This window comes from Taudactylus pleione, unplaced genomic scaffold (genome assembly GCF_031769625.1).
Source record: "Taudactylus pleione unplaced genomic scaffold, aTauple2 ptg001052l, whole genome shotgun sequence".
NCBI lineage: Eukaryota > Metazoa > Chordata > Amphibia > Anura > Myobatrachidae > Taudactylus > Taudactylus pleione.
In genome coordinates, this window is record NW_028285453.1 from 802,333 (window position 1) to 823,842 (window position 21,510).

The 21,510-nt window shown below is 44.2% G+C and overlaps 1 protein-coding gene across 1 annotated transcript in view; it reads right to left on the minus strand.

Moving 5' to 3' along the window:
* TAX1BP1 (Tax1 binding protein 1) overlaps positions 1–21,510 on the minus strand; it is a 147,971-nt gene that overhangs the window by 57,450 nt on the left and 69,011 nt on the right. The window contains exon 6 of the mRNA XM_088461454.1: positions 470–618. Within this exon, the coding sequence (XP_088317580.1) occupies positions 470–618 (149 nt within the window). The remainder of the gene's footprint in view (positions 1–469; positions 619–21,510) is intronic.

Sequence of the window (21,510 nt, forward strand, 5' to 3'; positions counted from 1 at the left end):
TGAAGCACAACAGAACGTCAAATGAATAAAGCTGCAGCCGCTACATTGTAGCACTTCGTATACAGATTCAGACTCATAGGTCGCACACAGAACAAATGAATCAGGGCAGTATGCCGGTGCACCCTAGTCACATCACATAGCGAAATAGAGGCATTTCAGTGAAAAAAATGACAAATAAAGAAGCCCGACGCTAGCAGAGTGTCATGGGACCTGGCGCCCAGAGAGGGTATTTATTAGCATGACTTATAAGGCCACATCTGTAAATAGGGATCAGCTGCCCAGTTTTATCTTGACCACAGAAATCCTCTGTTACTTCAATCTCTAGTAACAGATATATTATAGCAAAACACAGGTGGAAATAAACAACTAGTCCCTCTGATAGTGCATCTGGAAGCAGAAATTAAGATACCATTATATAAAACAATTAATTTTACTCACACTGCTTGCACGCACACACCCATGTACATACCTGTCTAATTCAGTTTCTTTTTCTATAGCTTTCTGAGTCACCGTCAGAAGGTCTTCTTCAAGTTGAAGTATTTTAGTAGACATTTCTTTACACACTTTCTTTACTTCCTCATTTTCTGATTTTAGAATTTCAGTGGTTTGGAGCAATCCCTGATATTCAAAGAAACATAAATCTGTTATTTACAAATCGTCAAATGTTACCACTAATGGTGCCCCACGCAGAGACAGAACGGGGAGATGTTATGGGATCACAATTAGGGATGACTACATATGCTGTCAGATGGCTGAGGACCACATACATGGTCATATGGCTGAGGACCACATACATGGTGATATGGCCGAAGACCACATACATGGTCATATGGCTGAGGACCACATACATGGTGATATGGCCGAGGAGCACATACATGGTCATATGGCCGAGGAGCACATACATGGTCATATGGCCGAAGACCACATACATGGTCATATGGCCGAAGACCACATACATGGTCATATGGCCGAAGACCACATACATGGTCATATGGCCGAAGACCACATACATGGTCATATGGCCGAAGACCACATACATGGTCATATGGCTGAAGACCACATACATGGTCATATGGCTGAAGACCACATACATGGTCATATGGCCGAAGACCACATACATGGCAGTCATTGTGTACCACATTTTCCAGCAGTGCTAAGTTACATCTGATAGATCTCAATAAAACCTTGATTGGCAATTTGAGCCAAAATAGGTAACTGGCAGCCAACCTTGTCTTTACACTGAGACTGGCATCTAACAGAAAGAAAAAAAGATATATGATCTCACTTCAAATATCTTCAGCTGGCACTCCGGTCATTATATTTGTATACGATAAAGACCATTTATGTAGAATATGTGAATAAGTTTCGATTTTTTTTTTAATATGATGCTGCAAACTTATCACATTTATATATAGTGTCAATAGTCATAAGGTCGTCAGTCGTCGAACACAGATTGCCGACGCAGTAGTAATGTGATTTAAAGCACTTTAGAAGTGTCAGCTTTAGAACTTTAAACACTGTAGTAAAGGAGTATTTTTAACGTTATGTTCATTCAGCTAAAAAGATGGCAACTAAAGTAAAGGTGGTGGGTAATATGTACCAAACAGTGTCTGAGAAGTCATATTTATTTCACAATAACTCTCCAGCAGACCCATTATCTTACTCCGCTAATTTATATAGCCATTGCTTGCTATAGGTGGCTTTACATGAATGTATACATAATACGTGACCTGACAAACACTAGTGGAAGCCATGCATGCTAAACGAGCCGGCCAGCCACAAGTTAAACTATTTTTCATCAATATACAAAAGTATATGCTGATCACAACATTAATAAATACCAATGTTTACACAGACTTCATTAAATGCTCATTCATTAAACAGATTTTAGCTATTTAGATACTGGTTACTTATGCATTTTATACTTGCATCCATTTGCAATTATCTTAATTGTCTTTGATCACATTTATTTATTGGAAAAATGAATTTATTTTCAGAGGATCTTTGCTCTGCGCATTCCTTCGTTATACTGTATTATTGTACTGGGAATAGCAGCGACTATGTGCATTTGGGGCTGATGGAGACTTGCACAAACAAGCCGGCCGCACTTGCAACTAATTGGGGATATTTGGCATATGCAGAGCTGTAGGCAGCTATGCAACCGCAGCGCTCCATACACTCGCTGAAGGCGGAGTCATGAGGATGTGTGCGCCAGCTATATTGTGTGAGAGATCCATCTGAAATCAAATTGATGTCTGTGTATGCACAGTTCAGCATAACCCACAATTCCATCTACACACCATCCCTAGCTTAGCTTACGTGTAACAGCCTGTTGCCGCCCACGTACATTCAGCCACAGTAATGCTGCGACAGAGACGCGTAGGAATCACCTGTAGACGTGCGCGTTGCTTGGCTATGGAGCATGCTCAGTTGGGAATATCACAAAAGCCGTTTACAAAATGGACTTGTGTGAATCTCTGCATCAGCCCCTCCGTATCTTTATTACAATTCCTAGTAAACTTTTTACAGTTTAATAGGAGTCTGAATACCAACGGTCTAATGCACCAGATACATTATAGTTTCAGGGAAATAATGCAGGGCTGCATCACTATATGTTTTAAAATGTATACGTACATAAAAATAAAAATCTGTATGCTTTCTAATAAACTCAAGTTATCCTAAGTGTCTAGAAGTACTACTCGGAGACAGAAATAAAAATGGTTTAGTACTGTGAATGAGCTATTTGTAGACGTGTAGAACTTAAATTGAGGAGATAATGTACTTGGAATCATCTTACATAACTACACTGTGTTTGCCACAAACCATAAAAAACCTGCTAAATCTAGATTGCATTGCTTTGTAAAAATATACAATGCTGTTCTGTCTGTATACGTGCATTGACCTTCGTAAATTTAGACCAAATGCTTATGGCTTGATGCGACTATCAGAGTTAATAGAAAATCTCCATAAGTAACATTAATTCTCCATTCGCACGGACTACTCGCTCATTTGTTTTCCCACCCTCTGGCCTTTACCACACTTACATCTTAAACTATTTTCCCCACTAAGACACTGGACCCGATTCAGACCTGCCGCTCGTTGCTGGCGATGTTTGCAAATGTGCGCATGCATATATTTCGCAGTGCGCAAACTAGTACGAGCAATCGGGATGCACTCGCTCACCCTGCAAAGACAGCCCAAAGGAATTAGTAACAGGAGAGGCCGTTGTGGGTGGTAACAGGGGCAGGGCAGTTGTAACGAGGGAGTAGAGTTGCGGACGCAGGCGTGCCTGAGTGTTTAGACGCCGTTTCAGAGGCGTGCATAATTAACAGGCAGCGTCATAGTACACGTCACTTGCTAGAAACATACACTGAAATGCTCGCAGTGCTTGCGGAAGGGTATAGTCAACCTCAAGCGCTGCGATCACATCCGATGGTGCTCGATGTACCAATGGTTTCATGCACTTTCTGGAGATGACGTACGCAAGTGGGCGTCTTAAGACAGGCTGGTGGGCTTCTACAAACAAAAAGTGATCGCTCGCCAAAACAAAGAGTGCTTTTGACTTGCCCTGCGAGCAGCTGCCTTGACGTCACTTAGCCGAATTTCTAGCGAACGGGTCTGAATCAGGCCCACTATCCGTAGGAATACAGACGTGTCCTCATACACCCAGGCACGAGACGCCTGGCGCATGAGCTGCCAGGTTCCGTGCGACTCGGCTTCCGCTAAGCGTCTTTTTCGACCAAAATGTGACTTTGTCGCAAATATAAGCGTCAAGCTCCTTCACAAGACTGCACTGAGTGTGACTGAATCTGTATATGAAGCACAGCGGACCTTGGTGTGGGAAAAGCTGCTGCTTCGTAGCACTTTGCATACAGATTCGCACACAGATGTACAAGTGTCGCATATCAAATTATTCAATACAGTCTCATGAAGGAGTTAGTCACATCTGTTTGTGACTAAGATGCATTTTCGGGCAAAAATGATGCTCGGCACAAGCCAAGTCGCACAGGACCTGGCATGCCAACAAGGCCTGTCTGCAAGACTGCAGCAACAGTGTATGCTACATCAAGAAAATATGCTGTATGCTTTTCATGCATTAGGAAATCAGTATTGTGTTACACTTCAGTCAAAGGGATAACGCATGACGGATAGGTTTTTATATGATGCAAACTGTCACTAAAGAGAGAATATAATATATTATATATATATATATATATATACACATACACACACATATATATATATATATATATATATATATATATATATATACACACACACACAAACACACACACACATATATACACACACACATATATACATACATACACACAGTAATCCGGACCCCTTTTATAACACAACTATTGCATATGAACAAGCATAGTCTCAGCACATAACATGTATTAATTCCATTACATGTCCCCCTCTTGTAAGACCTGTTTTGGCCTGTGTCACCATGCTTTTATAGAGAGGGAGCATTGTATAAACAGAATTATACTACTACCATTTTCACATATTCATTGGAAGTCTATGTTGTGGGCAATACAATTTACATGATGGCACACATGATTCCTAGACGAACAGAGGCAGCAATACACATAAAAATAGGATCTCTCTAAATCACAGCAGTAAAGCATTATAGAATATGTGTGCTATAATTGAGATGATGTAAAGAATCAATCAATAAATAAACATGACTGCTACAGAATGAGGAAAGCAGGAAATGGAACTGGATAGATGTGTGTATATTTTAAACCTTGATAAGTAGGTTAATTACAAAAAAATGCCATACATCACAAATGATTAAAAAAACGAATACAGTAGCATATTTACTAAGGCTGGAAGAAAACCACATAACGTAGTAACATATGTGACATGTGCATGCACATTATACAGCAAGCATCACAATACTCTGGTATCTTATGATCCTGATGTAGAAAACAGGACTCGGGAACCTCAAGTACTAGCACAGCTGGCAGCGAAAGGGTCTGACCAACCCGCAGCGCTCAGGACTCTGAGAAATGGCACTGGACAGCATCCAAGTTAGCTACAAACTTTTCAGGTACAATAAAATATAATGAGGGCTGTGTTTACTCATTAATTGTGAAAATCATGCTCTGAGCAACAGTAATTAAGAAAAGAACTTTTACAAGCACCCAGGGGCTGTACAGAGACATACGAACTAACAAGTCTTCTTTCCAAACTTGCACTTTCAATTTTTTTCTCTGCAGAAAAAAATAAGCAAAACTATGTGATTAATGGTCTATGAAACATAGTAATGTCTGCCTCAGAGGTTGGCAATTTGTGCTGTTGTTGGGGACCTACATATCCTAGCATGCCCAGCCAGCCTTCTCAAAGTTATTTAGAAGCTGAAAAGCCACTGATGACCTAAACCTAATCACCGTGATGAGCTCCATATTCTATTTGATTAATGTCAGGAATGCAGACATAATCATTAAAAAGTCCTATTACCTAAAGTAAATTAATGCTATACCACCGTGTTTTGAAATCTACATGGGGATACTATGCCTAAATGATTTGGATCAGTAAAGGGACCTGAAATGAAGCATTCCTTGGTAAACAACACAGAGTATGTGAACGGAAGCCTGGGAGAGTCCTTATTGACCAGACAATCACATAATTTTGCCTCTGTTGATATTGAAAGACTTTGGCCCCTTGAGGGCATGTCACTAAGAATATATGGTTATATATTGAAAGATGCAGTGGTTCCCTGACAATCAATTGGTTGGCACTCTATTATAAGCTTTGGTGGGTACTGGAGTACAATACTATTGTGGATGATAGGTAAAAAAAAAAAAAAAAAAGTATTTTTCTCTGCCTATTTCCATTCATTAATAACCGTTAAAGCTGTTACTTGACTAAATAAACTGAAGTATTATTCTGAAACAGCAATAGAAGAGGCCCATCCAGAGACAGATACTGTACAGCAGTCTGAGATTTCACATCCACTGGCAGTTTTCTTGCATTAAAAAAATAAAACACAAGTAAAACCGTCATATACAAATGTATTTCCAGGCGCTAGTTACCAGTGTTTCCAGGTCAGTATAGGCTCTCCTAAAGTGTTTCACTTCTAGCAAACTCAATGAATGGCACAAGATGTGGTCTTAAAAATGAGATGCCCTGAACGCTAGTATAAACAAGGGTGTCATTGAAAACGGGCTCTGTTGTCAGTCCCATTTTTATGCTTTCTAAACACTAGTAAAATGCATGAATATAACATCAGTGGGTATTAAGCATAAAAATGACTCTGAACAAATCTTCTTTCACACGTGATAGTAACTAAGTCATCTATAAGCACATTTTCCAAATAATGTCCCTTTACACTGAACCTGCCACCTGCACCTCATGGAGGCAGTTTATCATTCACTAGGAAATAGTTACATGACTGATCAGCTCCATAGTCACACTTTTACACATTCTAGTGCACCCATAACTTCAAGCATACAATCTGCTGGGTACAGACGCCTTGCCTAGCGGAGTTATGTATGCATTTAAGGAAAATATATGGTTTGTTTCTAATTATGGTATTTCCTAAATGTACAGTAATTAAAAACAGAACATGTCACTTTGTAGTAAGAGGTCTGTATATGTGGTGTCTAAAGACTAAATGATTTGGATCAGTAAAGGGTCCTGTTACTAAGCATTCCTCGGTAATCAACACAGAGTATGTGGAAGGAAGCCTGGGAGAGTCCTTTTTGACCTGGTCAGTGTGCTTTTATACAAAGTGATCTGGCCATGGTTAGTATATGAGAAGCTAATGTATATCCTACTTTTCTCCTGTTAATACACATCTACAAATAATTCATTTTACTACACTGGATCAACATCCCAAACGTGAGTAAAGCGGGCCAGGTTGGGTGTTAGCCGCAGGGGATTGAGGGTGTTTTAAGGTTTAGGCACCATGGGGGGGGGGGGGGGGATTGGTTGGGGGTAGGCTGTAGGTGGAGGGAGTTAGGTTTAGGCACCACTGGGGGGGGGGGGTTAGGGTTAGGCACAAAGGGGGGAGGGTTAGGTTCAGGCACTAACGGGACAGTTAGGTGCGGGGGTGGGTGGGGGGTGATTAGAATGCACGAACAGAGGGTTATGGGGAGAAGGGAGGAGGGTCAGCATACTTATAGACCCATGTTGGGATGCTGAGTATCGGGATGCCGTTGACGGTATTTTGACATCTGGAATCCCGACTGCCGGTATTTCATACCCAACCAACTGTAGACATTTGTAGGTTTATCACATCTGCCTCTCTCAACTGAAGAGTGTGAGTCCAGAACTTTTAATTAGTGAACTAGTAACAGCACTGTGATAAATAAAGTAGCCACACTGACTAAATTATAACATTATAAAGCAAACAAACTTGCAGTGGCTCTAAACTGCAAATATTACAAAAGAGAAGCTATCGTGACAAAATGACAACAGTTATGTCAGTAGATCTGAAGAGTTTTTAGAAGTGTACTCTATACATAAATTTGAATAAAAAACGCTACTCGTGAGCATTTTTTTCCCTTGCATTATTTTAAGGCAGCCTGTACTTTTTCTGTTAAGTTACGTAATTTTCTTTGGAGGTTTGAAAACAAAGCTATTACTTTTCTAGCAATTCTTTTATATTTTGTATTGATTGACATAGAAATATTTTGGGATGCCATAAAAGTAACACATAATAGAACAATTAATTACCAAAAGAAACAGCACAATAAAGCACTGCAATGACTATCCTGTAATCCTCTTAACAGAAAACAACGTGATTTGTCTGCAATTCTTTGAACTTAGAGGGAAATGCCCTATTGTCGTCATTACAAGAAAGATTATTTCTAAAATATATATTATATAATGTATTATGTACAATTATTGCTTTAATTTAGTATTATTCAACATGTTCTTTGATTTACTTGTTCCCCGCTGTTCGCAATGCCATAATGCCACAATGTTACACCACTAGAGGGCAACAGAACATTACAAAACAAGCCAAGGAACTTGTGCACCTCCCCCTTCCAATAAAATATGATCTCCACTTCCAAGCACAGCTTACTGCAAATCCGAGGATCTAAAACACACTACGAGGATTTCACACAGACAATTCTGTTTATAAAGAATATCGGTCTGGAAGCAAATTAGAACATCAACTCCTCAAACATTCAGAAATAAAATAAACTTTAAAAAAAGCTATTGCAAACTGAATGCTAAAATTTGTATGTAACTATAGCATCATATCCTATGTAAGACATAAATGTGTGATTAAACAAACGTTGCTTTTGTAGGAGGCTAACCCCAGGAATGCTTGGCTGTGCTATGCCTACACTATATTCAGCATTACATCAATGAATCCAACTCACAAACATGACTTTTCAGTTTTCCATACAACTGCTAAACTAAAGCACCGTACACACTGGATAATTTATCTGAACGATATCAATGATAACGATCTCTTTCAACAATATATCTTTCAAATCGTCCAGTGTGTATGCACTTAACGACGAACGATGCGCGCTCCTGATATCCCCAGTCGTCTGTACATGCAGTCCAATCTGGGGATATCGTTAACGATGCCATGCTGCCAAATGCAGCATGGCCCGCAGCCCCGCTGTTGTTCATCGTGTACGACATCGCTGGATACGTCCAGTGCGTACTCAGTTTAAGAGTGGAATGGTCACCTTTTGCTGTGTACGCTGCCTCCATTATATTCTATGTACAGGATTCATTTATGGCCACAAACACCTTTAGTCCAATAAGTTGAAGCAATTACAATTTCTCATCCTGCCAGTGCAAATTTACCTTTGTATGCTGTTAAACATAAACCTTGCAATAGGAAAGGAAAAGCCATTATGTGAATCATACATCTTATCAGTTATGATGTCAGACTTGCCATCAATTAAATTTAAGAGGATTCAGAACTGTAAGATTGCTTTGTTTATTGCACGCTAACCCATCATAAACCATAGTTAAAATGACAATTGTGTGGCATGCTGCCAAATCCAGGTAAGCCATCTCTACACTAAGGCCAATGATAATGAGACATAATAGAATTATGGATCAGCCAAGGAGCTTTTCTGTGAATAAGGCAGCTCAATTCTGTGCTAAATTGCTGCCATACACGTTCTCCTGTACTTGAGGCTACAATTAGCAGGTCTATATCCTTAAGAAAGTATACATGAATCTTTAACATCCTACCTACAGTAGCACTGTTATGCCATTAACTTTACTACTATGCTACTGTTGTGCATTGTGTAAGCAATATTGTTAGATGGGCTTATTACTTTACAGCATAATGAAATTGCTCTTCCCTGTTATAAAACAAAATAGATAATATGTGCACAATTATGATGCATTTTTTTATTTACTGATGAAAAGGGAAAATAATTTTGAAACTCAACGGAAAATAAATATTTTTGGTACTTGTTCGACACAGCCATTTACAGTACGTTTCAGTGCCGAGCTCTGTATGCTGTGAAGAATACAGTGGGAGGGGTGATTCAAATGTTTTCGCCAGGTGCCCGATGGAGTGCCGGGCGTCTGATGGTGCAACTATATTGTTGCTCCATTCGGGCGCGAACAGCAGCTGGGGCTTGCATTTCATCTCAACCCTCCTGCGGAAGCGAGCAGAAATGTGTGAAAAGTCCGTGGTTTGGGCGCCCTAATCATAACTTTAGACTGGTTCAGCTGTATTAAGTGGCTAAACCCGATCTAATTGGGCGTGTCAAACACGATAAGTAATGGGCGTCCAAAACTACTGAATTGCAACATTAATTTGCGCACCCTACAAAACAACTGAATCGTCTCAAGTGAGTCACACACTAAACGTTACAGATCTGTTTGTAGCCGCTAAGCACTAGCGTTGACAGCGCTGACATTTTACATCAGGGAGACAGAAGACAAATTCTACCAAAAGTTGACCTTTGCGCTTAGAAATGTAGTTTTCATTATTGCATGCTCATGCCCAACCCTTCCCTTTCTACAGCTGCTGATTTACCACTACTAAATGTGGCCAGCTCCTTCTCCTAATCAAACGCCTCAAGCCAGGACAATCGAATCTCACAACCTTACTTGACATAATAAATGGCAAATCTGTATCACCTGATGTTGCAATAAATAGCACTGAAACCAAGTTGCTAATTTCTTCATATAACCTTAGATCACCAAAGTTTCATGGGCTAGCCAATTCGTAACTTAATAGGTTACCAAATTGTTTTTTTGGGGGGGCTTAAGGCACCACAGCTTTATTAGTCTTCTATATACGTTTTTCATCCACTCCGGTCTGCAATCAAAAGATGACAAATAAACAGGGAGCACTTTTGGGACTCCTCACGCAAATGATGTTATATAGTGACCAGACACTGAGTCAAACTTTAGAATTTATGTATGTTGTGGTAGTGCCAATAGCCGCATCCGGCTAATGGCTTAGCAGGTCACAATAACCAAATTTAGAGGTGAGCGGTATACAGACACTCAATAATACCTGGCCAGAATACACGGAATATTCACGGTCACTCGGCCAAAGTGCCCCACAGTCTCACCGGTGGCCAATGTTCAAAGCATAATAACCTGGCACTCACCAGTGGGAAAAGGGTCCGGACACCTAGCGTAACATGGTCCACCTTATCCCACCGCGTCCTCGGCTTAATGCGGCTGTTAGAGAACGCCTGCAGTGTCTTGGCTCACCGCGTCCTCTGCTTGGTGCGGCTGTTAATGAGCACCTGTAATGTCCCAAATCCGGTCAATAAAACAAAGAGGTGCAGGCAGGTGGAAACAAATGCTTGATGCTGCTTTTACCCATCTTGGTGACCAGAAAATAATGTTCTCTACAGCGTTTCTTCCCAACAGGGATTTCCTCAGAGGGAATCCGGGACATTACAGGCGCTCATTAACAGCCGCACTAAGCCGAGGACGCGGTGAGCCAGGACGTTGCAGGCGCTCTCTAACAGCCGCATAGAGCCGAGGACGCAGTGGGATAAGGCGGACCCTGTTACGCTGGGTGACTGGACCCTTTTCACACTAGTGAGTGCCAGGTTACTATGCTTTGACCATCACCTCATTGGCTACCCGGTGAGACTGTGGGGCTCTTTGGCCAAGTGACTGAATATTCCATGGATTCTGGCCAGATATTATCGAGTGCCTGTATACTGCTCACCTCTGCATTCGGTTATTGAGACCTGCTAAGCACTTAGCCGGACGCGGCTATTGGCACTACTACAACATGCATATATTCTAAAGTTTGTTGCAGTGGCTGGTCAAAAGTGCTCCCCGTTTATATGTCAACTTTTGATTGCAGACCAGAGTGGATAAAAAACTTATACAGAAGACTCAAAACCGTGGTGTCTTAAAGCCCCCAAAAACACAAATTCATAACCGATTAAATTATGAATCGGCTAGCCCATAAAACTGTGGTGATCTAAGGTAATATGAAGAAACTAGCAACTTGGTTTCAGTGCTATTTATTGCAACATCAGGTGATACAGATTTGTCATTTGTTGAACGGTCTGATTATCTGCAGCAATATATGATCACAGATACCATACAACAAGTTCACTTTTTATTTTTCATTTTTGATTATTTCTTTACCAGTTTATTTTTATATGTATGTGTGATTTATTATGGATGTCCTTTTACACATGGATATCGACTGATTCATTGTATGTAGAAATAAATGAAAAATTGCTATGGCATAACTGAATTTCTTTTTTATTCACTTTTACATATAATTTTTCATTTAAATTAAGTTTACAGAAGTTTGTTGTATATTGTGTTCCACGGAGCTGTTATTTTTTCTTTATTTGTAATTTGTTTCGGTTAGCAACCTCACTAACAGCAGCATGGAACACATATTTCGGATCTATAGTGGTTAATATTGGTTATCCTTTTGTAGCGCCTGTGGCTATATTTTCTCTTCTTTTTTTATTTGACATAATGCCTTCCCACCCCAAACTCGTCATTTATAAACGTCCATCAGCCACAGAGAAATATTTATAAAAGCACATTAAACCATAAGGCATGTACATTTTTTCAGCTACACTAGTCATTCTCTACATCGTACATTGCTCATACTGTGTACATTTATGACCTGTCCTGAGTGATTTCAGGAACCAGAATTTTCAATATCTGTTTAGTTTAGAAACAGAGTGTGTCACGTCTGACTATTTCCAGCAATGTATTCATATTTTTATTATCTGGCTTCTATACCCCGCAGAGTATGTCAGCCAGGGTTACCATGCTCATGTGTCAATTCCTGTCGGCTGTACGAGTTTCAGTCAATACTTAAGAAAAACTCCCTTGGTTTAGCTCCTAAAATAGATCTTGCCAAAATGAGCAGATGGTAAGAAATGTTTAATGACAGAAAACATTATTATGAATAAAATAAAGTGAATTTATAAGGTGAAGTCAGTGCCTGGAAAGGTGTTTAGATAATGAATAATATTCATTTAATGTAATACATGGACGGTGGACGACCCTGAAATATCTGTATTGTGCCATTTGTTTTATCATTGTATGTCTGGTAAACAGGTTGGAATACATTGCAGTATATTGCTGGAAAGCCCTGCTGCTGGCAGTCCTTTCCTCGCGGGAACACATCTGGAAATGGTTGTCATCCAAGCCCGATACCAAAAATCCTGAAGCTTTCTAATCGTTTTACAACATAAAAGCCAAAGTGGCAGGAGGTTAATAGAATTAACCTGCACTCTGTAAACACACAACTCATGCACCTTATAGTATATTGCTTGTCATCATCTCATTGAACTTGAGGCTGGGCTTCAAAGCACAGCAGCACACCCTGAGTGTAAGCACTTGGAACTAATTTAAAAATGGGTATATTCAAATCAATTGGTTGAAAAGTTACTATGTGTACCCAACTTGTCTTATCCTTATGAGCTCAACATTTAGGGGTATATTTACTAAAGTGCAGGTTTTCAGAAGTGGAGATGTTGGCCATAGCAATCAATCAGATTCTACCTATTATCTTGTAGAAGGGACTAGATAAATGTTAAGTAGTATTTGATTAGTTGCTATGGGCAACATCTCCAATTCTAAAAACCCGTACATTAGTAAATATACCCCCTATACTCTACATTTTCTTGCATATTTTAACCACTTAACTAGTTAAAAGTGCAGAGATCAGCTGCAGCATGTGCGACTGAAGATCAGTCCTCCCTGCACCATGCAAGGGGGCGGGGAGTCTTTTGGCACTGGGGGTGGGGAGGGACTATTATGCTGCCCATTAAAATATATTTTTACATATATAATGGCACATGGGGAGAGGGGTGGGAGGCTAAACTGGGGACCCATTGTCCCACAGGGTGACTGTTCTTCCATGGGAACATATTACCCCTAGGAGGGTGGGGGATGATATTGCTGGGGATCTTTTGACCCTGGGGTAGGGTGGCTATTTTTGGTGAAGGTGGGATATGAAATTACAATGGGGGCTTATGGAACCAGGGGTTGTGGGGGTTATAAAACCTCCCATAGGTATATTTTATTTTGAAATAAAATATTTAAATAATATATATATATTTTTTTTTTAAGTCAATTTGTGTGCGGTTTTGACAGAAAAAAAAAATTGGCAGTTAAGCAGTTAAAGTATTACTATATATACACACTACTACAAATAATATAAACAAATTATATTATATATATATATATATAAATATTATATATATATATATATGCATACACACATACATATACACACACCCAATATAAAAATATATAACTATTTTTACTGCTATTTTCTTTACACTATTAAAACAGAGGGCCATATTCAATTTCAAGCGAAAAGGCAGTTATCGACGATAATTTATCGCCTATGACGTCATTTTCGCCTATTTTCTTTATCCCCGTATTCAATTTCAAAGACTTTTCGTCGCTGCAAAAAGTCTTAGAAATAATTTAGTTTCAAACTTGATCCCCTTATTTCAGACAGGGTTCCCAAGTATGCGGCAGGTGTTTTCTTCATTGCGGGTAGTAGCGGCAGGTGCATTTTTAAAGAATTAGGGACTTAAAAATATGCTTGCACCCATTTTCATGTACCCCAAATTTGATGCACCTAGTTTTTTTTTTTGAAAAAAACACCTAAGTGCTCTTCTTCACCCCTTCTTCCCTGTCGGAAAAAAACACCTGCCGCGGATATTTAAAAACCATACTTACCTTCCGCAGGCCAAAACGGGGGTACCCATAATGATCCCCCATCATTAGGGGGGGTCCCTGGATGCTTTCCCGAAAATTCCCAAATTTTTCCCGATACTTACCTTTCCGCCTGGTCCTGTTATCGCAGCTATCAAATTGAATACGGGGATAATATGAGATATGGTAAGAACTTACCCTTGTTATCTCTATTTCTACGAAGTCCATAGGGTTCCACAGGATACCTTGGGGTATAGGTGTGACGTCAGTCATCGGGCACCAAAGAGTTAAGCTTTCAGCCTCCCAGGATGCACTAGGTCCCCCTCCTATACCCCGCCCCCGAGCCAAGGCATCTCAGTTAGTTACCAAGCCATAGGCCGGAGGAGGAGAAGGAAGAGAGAGAACAAAGATCTGGACACATACAAGAATCACATTCTCACCAGAGGGAGACGGAAAACCGGTGACCAAAGCAAAGCCCATCTGCAGCACAGGTGCGACAGGGCGGGAGTCCTGTGGAACCCTATGGACTTCGTAGAAATAGAGATAACAAGGGTAAGTTCTTACCATATCTCATATTTTCTACTTCAGGGTCCATAGGGTATCCACAAGATACCTTGGGGATGTCCCAAAGCAGTATCCTTTAAGGGTGGGGACGCTCCTGTGCAGAAAGGAGAATCCGCCGCCCGAAGGAAGCATCCTGAGAGGCGAAGGTGTCAAACCTGTAATACCTCACGAAGGTATGGACAGAGGACCACGTAGCAGCCTTGCAGATCTGGACTGCAGAGGCACCACGTCGAGCTGCCCACGAAGGACCCACAGACCTAGTGGAATGAGCCTTCACAGAAGGAGGAACCGGCAGGCCTTCATGAAGATAAGCTTCAGAAATAGCCATACGGATCCAGGCTGCCAAAGTTTGCTTTGAAGCAGGCCAACCCTTTTTATGGAAGCCATAGAGGACAAACAAAGCGTCCGACTTCCTAAACGAAGAAGTGCGGTCAACATAAGTCCTTAAGGCCCGCACAACATCCAAAGAGGCCTCACCCACGGAAAGACCCGGTGAGTTAAAGGCCGGAACAACGATTTCCTCGTTAACATGAAACTGGGAAACAACTTTGGGAAGAAACTCGGGTTGAGTGCGGAGCACTGCCCTGTTCCCATGAAAAACCAAGAAAGGGGGTCTACAAGAATGAGCTCCTAACTCAGAAACACGTCTGGCCGAAGCAATAGCCAGAAGGAAAACAGTGGATCTTAAATGGCTAACAGCTAAGACTGAGCCCAGTGGTTCAAACGGCGGTCCTTGGAGAGCCCTCAGGACCACAGCCAAATCCCAAGGCGCCACAGGTGGAACAAAGGGCGGCTGAATGCGGACAACACCTTGCATAAAGGTGCGCAGATCCGGGATTGTAGCAATCCTACGGTGAAACCAAACAGACAGGGCCGAAACCTGTACCTTCAAAGAAGCAAGGCGAAGCCCATGATCTAGTCTCGCTTGTAGGAAGGCGAGAATCCGAGACAGACGAAACTCCCGCGGTGCATAACCTCTCGGTCGACACCACTGGAAGAACGTATGCCACACGCGATGGTATATCCTCGCGGAAGACAGTTTCCGAGTTCGCAACATGGTACGCACCACAGAGCTGGAAAACCCCCGGGACCTCAGCATGGCCGTCTCAACAGCCACGCCGTCAAAGACAGCAGAGTCAGCTCCGGGTGAAGACAAGGACCCTGAGACAGAAGGTCCGGTCGTAGCGGCAACCGCAGAGGACTGACCACGGACAGACCCTGAAGGTCTGAGAACCAGTGCCATCTGGGCCACGCGGGAGCTATCAACAGGAGCGTCCCTCCTTCCTGTTTGAATTTCCGGATTACCCGTGGAAGAAGGGAGACCGGAGGGAACAGGTATGCGAACCGGAACGTCCACCGGACGGACAGAGCATCCACCAGAGACGCCCCTTCGTCTCTTGTGCGAGACCCGTACACCGGCAACTTGTTGTTGTGCCGGGACGCCATGAGGTCGATCTCTGGAAGACCCCACCTGTCCACCAGCAGTTAAAAAACGTCTGGGTGCAGGGACCATTCCCCCGGATGAATGTCCTGGCGACTTAGAAAGTCCGCCTCCCAATTTAGCACTCCCGGGATGAAGACCGCTGATATGGCCGGAAGATTGCGCTCCGCCCAAACCAGGATCCGAGAGACCTCTACGAGAGCCGCCCGACTGCGGGTTCCTCCTTGCCTGTTTATGTAGGCCACGCTGGTAGCGTTGTCCGACTGGACCTGTACCGGGTGACCCTGGAGAAACCGATGTGCCTGCTGGAGAGCATTGAAGACCGCACGGATTTCCAAGATATTTATGGGAAGCTCCGCTTCTGTCGGCGTCCACTTGCCCTGGAACAAGTGTGGACCCAAAACAGCTCCCCAGCCCCGAAGACTGGCGTCCGTTGTCAACAGGACCCAATTTGGAACCCAGAACGGACGTCCCTTGTTGAGGTGGGTCGTCTGTAACCACCAATCAAGGGACAGGCGAACCTCCAGGGTGAGCACAATCGTCTGGGACTTCAGAGACTGAGGCAGCCCGTTCCACTTGGACAGGATCAGGTGCTGCAGAGGTCTGGAGTGAAACTGGGCGTATTCCACCATGCCGAACACCGACACCATGGAGCCCAGTAACCTCATCGCCGAGTGTAGGGACACCCGGCGGCTGTGCAGACAACTGCGCACCCTTGACTGTAAAGCAGAGATCTTGTCCTCCGTCACAAAGATCCTTTGCTGTCCCGAGTCCAATAAGGCTCCAAGATGCAGAATCCCCCGAGACGGGATTAGAGTGGACTTCTGCCAGTTGATTAGCCAGCCGTGCCGTTGCAGCAGTGCAATGGTCAGGTCCAAGTGGCGTAACAGGAGCTCCGGAGATCCTGCCACCAATTACAGGTCGTCCAAGTACGGCAACATGCGGACTCCCTGCAGCCGCAGAGAAGCCGCCATGACCGCCATCACCTTGGTGAAAACCCGTGGTGCTGTCGCCAGGCCAAAAGGTAACGCCCGAAACTGGAAGTGGTCGCTGCGGATTGCAAACCTGAGGAACTGTTGATGGCGCAAAAGAATAGGGACATGCAGGTAAGCGTCCTGTATGTCCAATGACACCATGTAGTCCCCAGGTTCCAGCGCCAGAATGATGGACCGTAGGGTCTCCATCCGAAACTTCGGCACCCGCAAAGACTTGTTGAGTGCTTTGAGGTTGAGAATCGGATGATACGACCCATTGGGTTTCTGTACCAAAAAAAGATTTGAATAGAAACCCTGGCCCCTCTGGGAGAATGGAACAGGCACTATAACTCCAGCCTGGAGCATAGTGTGCAATATCTTCCGCAGCTCCGTAGCCTTGTTCCGGTCTGATGGTAGACCCGTGGTGAAGAATCGAGCCGGGGGTCTGTGCCGGAAGGAGAGGGCGTACCCGTGGGAGACCACCTCGAGAACCCAAGTGTCTGTCGTAGTGGTCGACCAACACTGGGCGAACTGCAGCAGACGGCCTCCCACCCTGGGATCCCCCAAAGGGAGGCCCGGACCGTCAGGCCGCAGGCTTGTCATCTGGCTTGGGGGCCGGACGTCTGGTACTCCATGCCTGCTTCTGGGGCTTGACCGATTTCTTAGGGCCAGCCTGTCGAGGAAACGACTGTGGTTTGGGCCTGCCCTGGGCCCTAGATGACCGAAAGTACGATGGTCCAGAACCAGAAGGAGCAGCGGCCGACGGGAGACAAGCCGATTTGGCTGCCGCCAGCGTGGCCACAATCTTATCCAGATCCGGACCGAAGAGAACTTCTCCGGTAAACGGCAACGCCTCCAGACCCTTTTTGGAATCTGCGTCCGCCTTCCAGGATCGCAGCCACAAGGTGCGACGAGCAGCTACCGCTGCTGAAGAAATCCTAGACACCAGAGTACTAATGTCTAGGGCCACCTCGTTGATGTAGGTGGCCGAATCACGGAGATTGCCAATCAACTCCGCCTGTTCAGCCGGACAGTCGGAATCAAAAGAAGCCTCTAATGAATCCGCCCAGCGCTCCATCGCTCTGGCAACCCAGCAAATGGCCATAGCCGGCCGTGCTGCCCCCCCGCAAGGGAATAAGCGGACTTCAGGCAGATCTCCACCTTGCGGTCCGTAGCATCCTTAAGGGAGGACATGGATGGCATCGGCAATGTGGCACTACGGACAAGACGGGTCACGTGAGAATCCACCTGTGGAGGGGATTCCCACTTAGCAAAATAATAATCCGCGAACGGATAAGCCACCGCCAGGCGTCTCTGCGGCTGGTATCTTTTGCCAGGCTGTTTCCACGCCTCCTCTAAATGGTCCACCAACTGACCCGAAAGAGGAAAGACTGTGGCATCGCCCTTCACATCTTTGAAAAAGGCATACTTAGATTTAGCCGCTGGGGGAACTTCGCCCTCAATCACCAAGGCTGTGCGGACCGCCCGAATAAGTCCAGGAATATATACTTTGGACTTAGCATCAGCGTCCTTAGCATGGAGAGGTTCCTGATCGTAAGGATCCAGAATCTCCCCATCATCAGACGTCCCCTCGTCATCCTCATAAGGAGCCGACAGACGCCACCGGCCGTTTATGCGGCCGCATCACAGACTCCCCTTGCAACACATCCGACAAGTGCTGTACATAACTCGTCAGGGAGTTAACCCACGCTGGCTCCTGAGAAACCGGGAGCGGGGAAATAGGGAGACTGTGGGGTACCACCAATTGTCGTGGGAAACCCTGCATGGGTGACGACACCACTGACTGCTGGGACAAACCCATCAGTGTAAACACGGGCTGCAGAGCTAACTGGCCCACTAAGGCTGTTAGCGCTTGAGCGAAACAAGCCCAGGGCGGCTCCTGTACCGATGCAGTAACCGTAAGAGGCCGTGCCATAGACAAACACTGCCGGCAGAGGCCCTCCGCGCTACCCTCCCCCTCCGCTAATGGTACTTTACACGTAATGGTGCATACACACGATCAGATTTTTTCTTCAGATATGGACGATAACGATTTAAAAATCGTTCAGTCGTTCATATCTGAAGGAAAATCGTTCATATCTGACATGCCTGAACGATGGACGATCAACGATGCGCGTTCCCGTTTGTCAGATAACGATATCTGACATCTGATGGGTTTGCAGTCAGACTTGGACGATTCCATTCATTTTAATGCAGTCAAAAATCGTTCAATCGTTCAAATCGTTCAAAAATTTGGTCAAATCGTTCAGATCGTTTAATCGTTCAATCGTTCATCTGACAAATCTGACAAGTCTGACAAATCTGACCGTGTGTACGCTCCATAACACTGTAGCCGGAGGGGAAAATCACTTTCAGACATGATGGCACCACGTATGTGACCCCTCTCACCAATTATATATTTAAGAGGCGAGAGACCACCCTGCAGCACCGCACCGCAAGGGCTTAGCAGAAAAAACAGGGACAGTATAAAGCTGACAGTTTAGAAAAAAAGTTACAGGCAGCAGCGCTAGCACAGTCACATACAATGCAGAGAAATAACAATTCCTGCACTAACAGCGCTGATCACTCAACTACACAGACACAGGGCCTGGTAGGACACAGCGCTGCATACACAGACCTGACCACAGCGGAGGAGAGGTATGCGGGGGGACCCAGACCACGATGCTTCCAATGCAGGCTTCCAGCAGCGTTCACCATGCTTCAGAAAAGATGGCCACCGAGGAGCAGAGAGAAGGCTGGCCTGGGGGAGGAGCGCTGACACAGGGCCAGTCAGCACAGTGCAGAGAGGGCTGTGTGCAGCGGGGGAGGCGCCGGCTGTGAGACAGGGAAGGCGCGCTCCCCTGGCATGCATTTAACCCCTGGGACGCCGCAGCGCTACCGCTCTGCTGCGGTCCGCTGTCCCAGGGGGTAGTGGAAGCGCAGGTTGGTCGCCTGGCTCCACGCTGCAGCCAGTCCCCAGGGAGCCCCTGCCTGGGGACTTAGGACCATGTGATCAGCGGGGACCCCCCGCGGGACCCCGCTGCTTACCTCTGTCCCCCTTGAATCCGGCCATAGTCCGGAACATCTGGGGTCACCGCTAGCTGTGACCCCAGATGTCCACCAGCATCCCCGGATCAGTACCGGCGTTCTGGTACCGGCGGGGTGTAGGGAAGACAGTATGGACGTCAGGATTGACTGTCCATGCTGTTCATCCAGATGTGCAGCCACAGCTGCATGAAGAAAAAGCTTCAGGGGCTCTTCTAAGCCCCCCTCTAGCAGGTGCCTCCGACTACGGCCGGGCACCAAACGAAACTGAGATGCCTTGGCTCGGGGGCGGGGTATAGGAGGGGGACCTAGTGCATCCTGGGAGGCTGAAAGCTTAACTCTTTGGTGCCCGATGACTGACATCACACCTATACCCCAAGGTATCCTGTGGATACCCTATGGACCCTGAAGTAGAAAAAGCGGACGCGCCCGATACTTTAGTCCAGCACGGACTTTTCGGTCACATATTGAATACCCCCCATAATGCTTACATGAAGTAGATTTCAGTTTTAAGTACTTGCTTTGATAGCGATAAAAAAACTGTCACCTTAAGGAGTGACTCACAGCCAAGTGTGCCACCCTGCCCTGCATACATGATACAGAAAAAAGAGCTCAGCAAAGGCCAATGGGAGGAGCTACTGCAGCTGGACATTGGTTGGTCATTTTAGCATTCAGTGCAGAAAGGTCTACGGTGCTTCTCTCCATTCTGGGACAGCAGAAACTATTAAGAAAGTTTGGGTCGCAGGAGGTGGATTTCCAGGCACCTGGCTCCATTTTACATCCAATATTTCAGACTTTGAGAAGGGTTTCTACATTTTTCTTTATACTTTTTAAGACTATTTTTTTACTTTTTTTCTCTGTTATGGTACATTTTTAACAAGAACAAGAAGTGTTTTCATTGCTACAAAAAGTACACAATAGGCCTAGGTTGCCTAATGGATAGTCTGCTCCTGCATCTTTGGGTCATTAAATAACACATTACTTGTTATCTTGATGAAAGCAAGTAATATGTAATTTCTTAAGGATTCAATCAATCACTTTCTGAAACAGGTTCTGTACTTTTAGAGTATATTGTAGCAAAACATTTTTTCATTTATATAAAATTGCATTCTGCTTATGCATACACATTTTAAACATTTAAATATACAACATGGATTTATTTTTCCCAGACTCCTCTATTCCTCTTACAGCACTAGATGTACAGTAAGTGGGAGTGAAGGCGAGGGTAAACCAATAACCCCTCCCCCTCCAAGCTAAGGTATATAAGAAGCAATCAATCAATAAGAATCAGAGTAAATCATCTATTGTGATACCAAGATAGCTGGTAAATGTGGTCAGACCATGATGACCACATTGGACCGT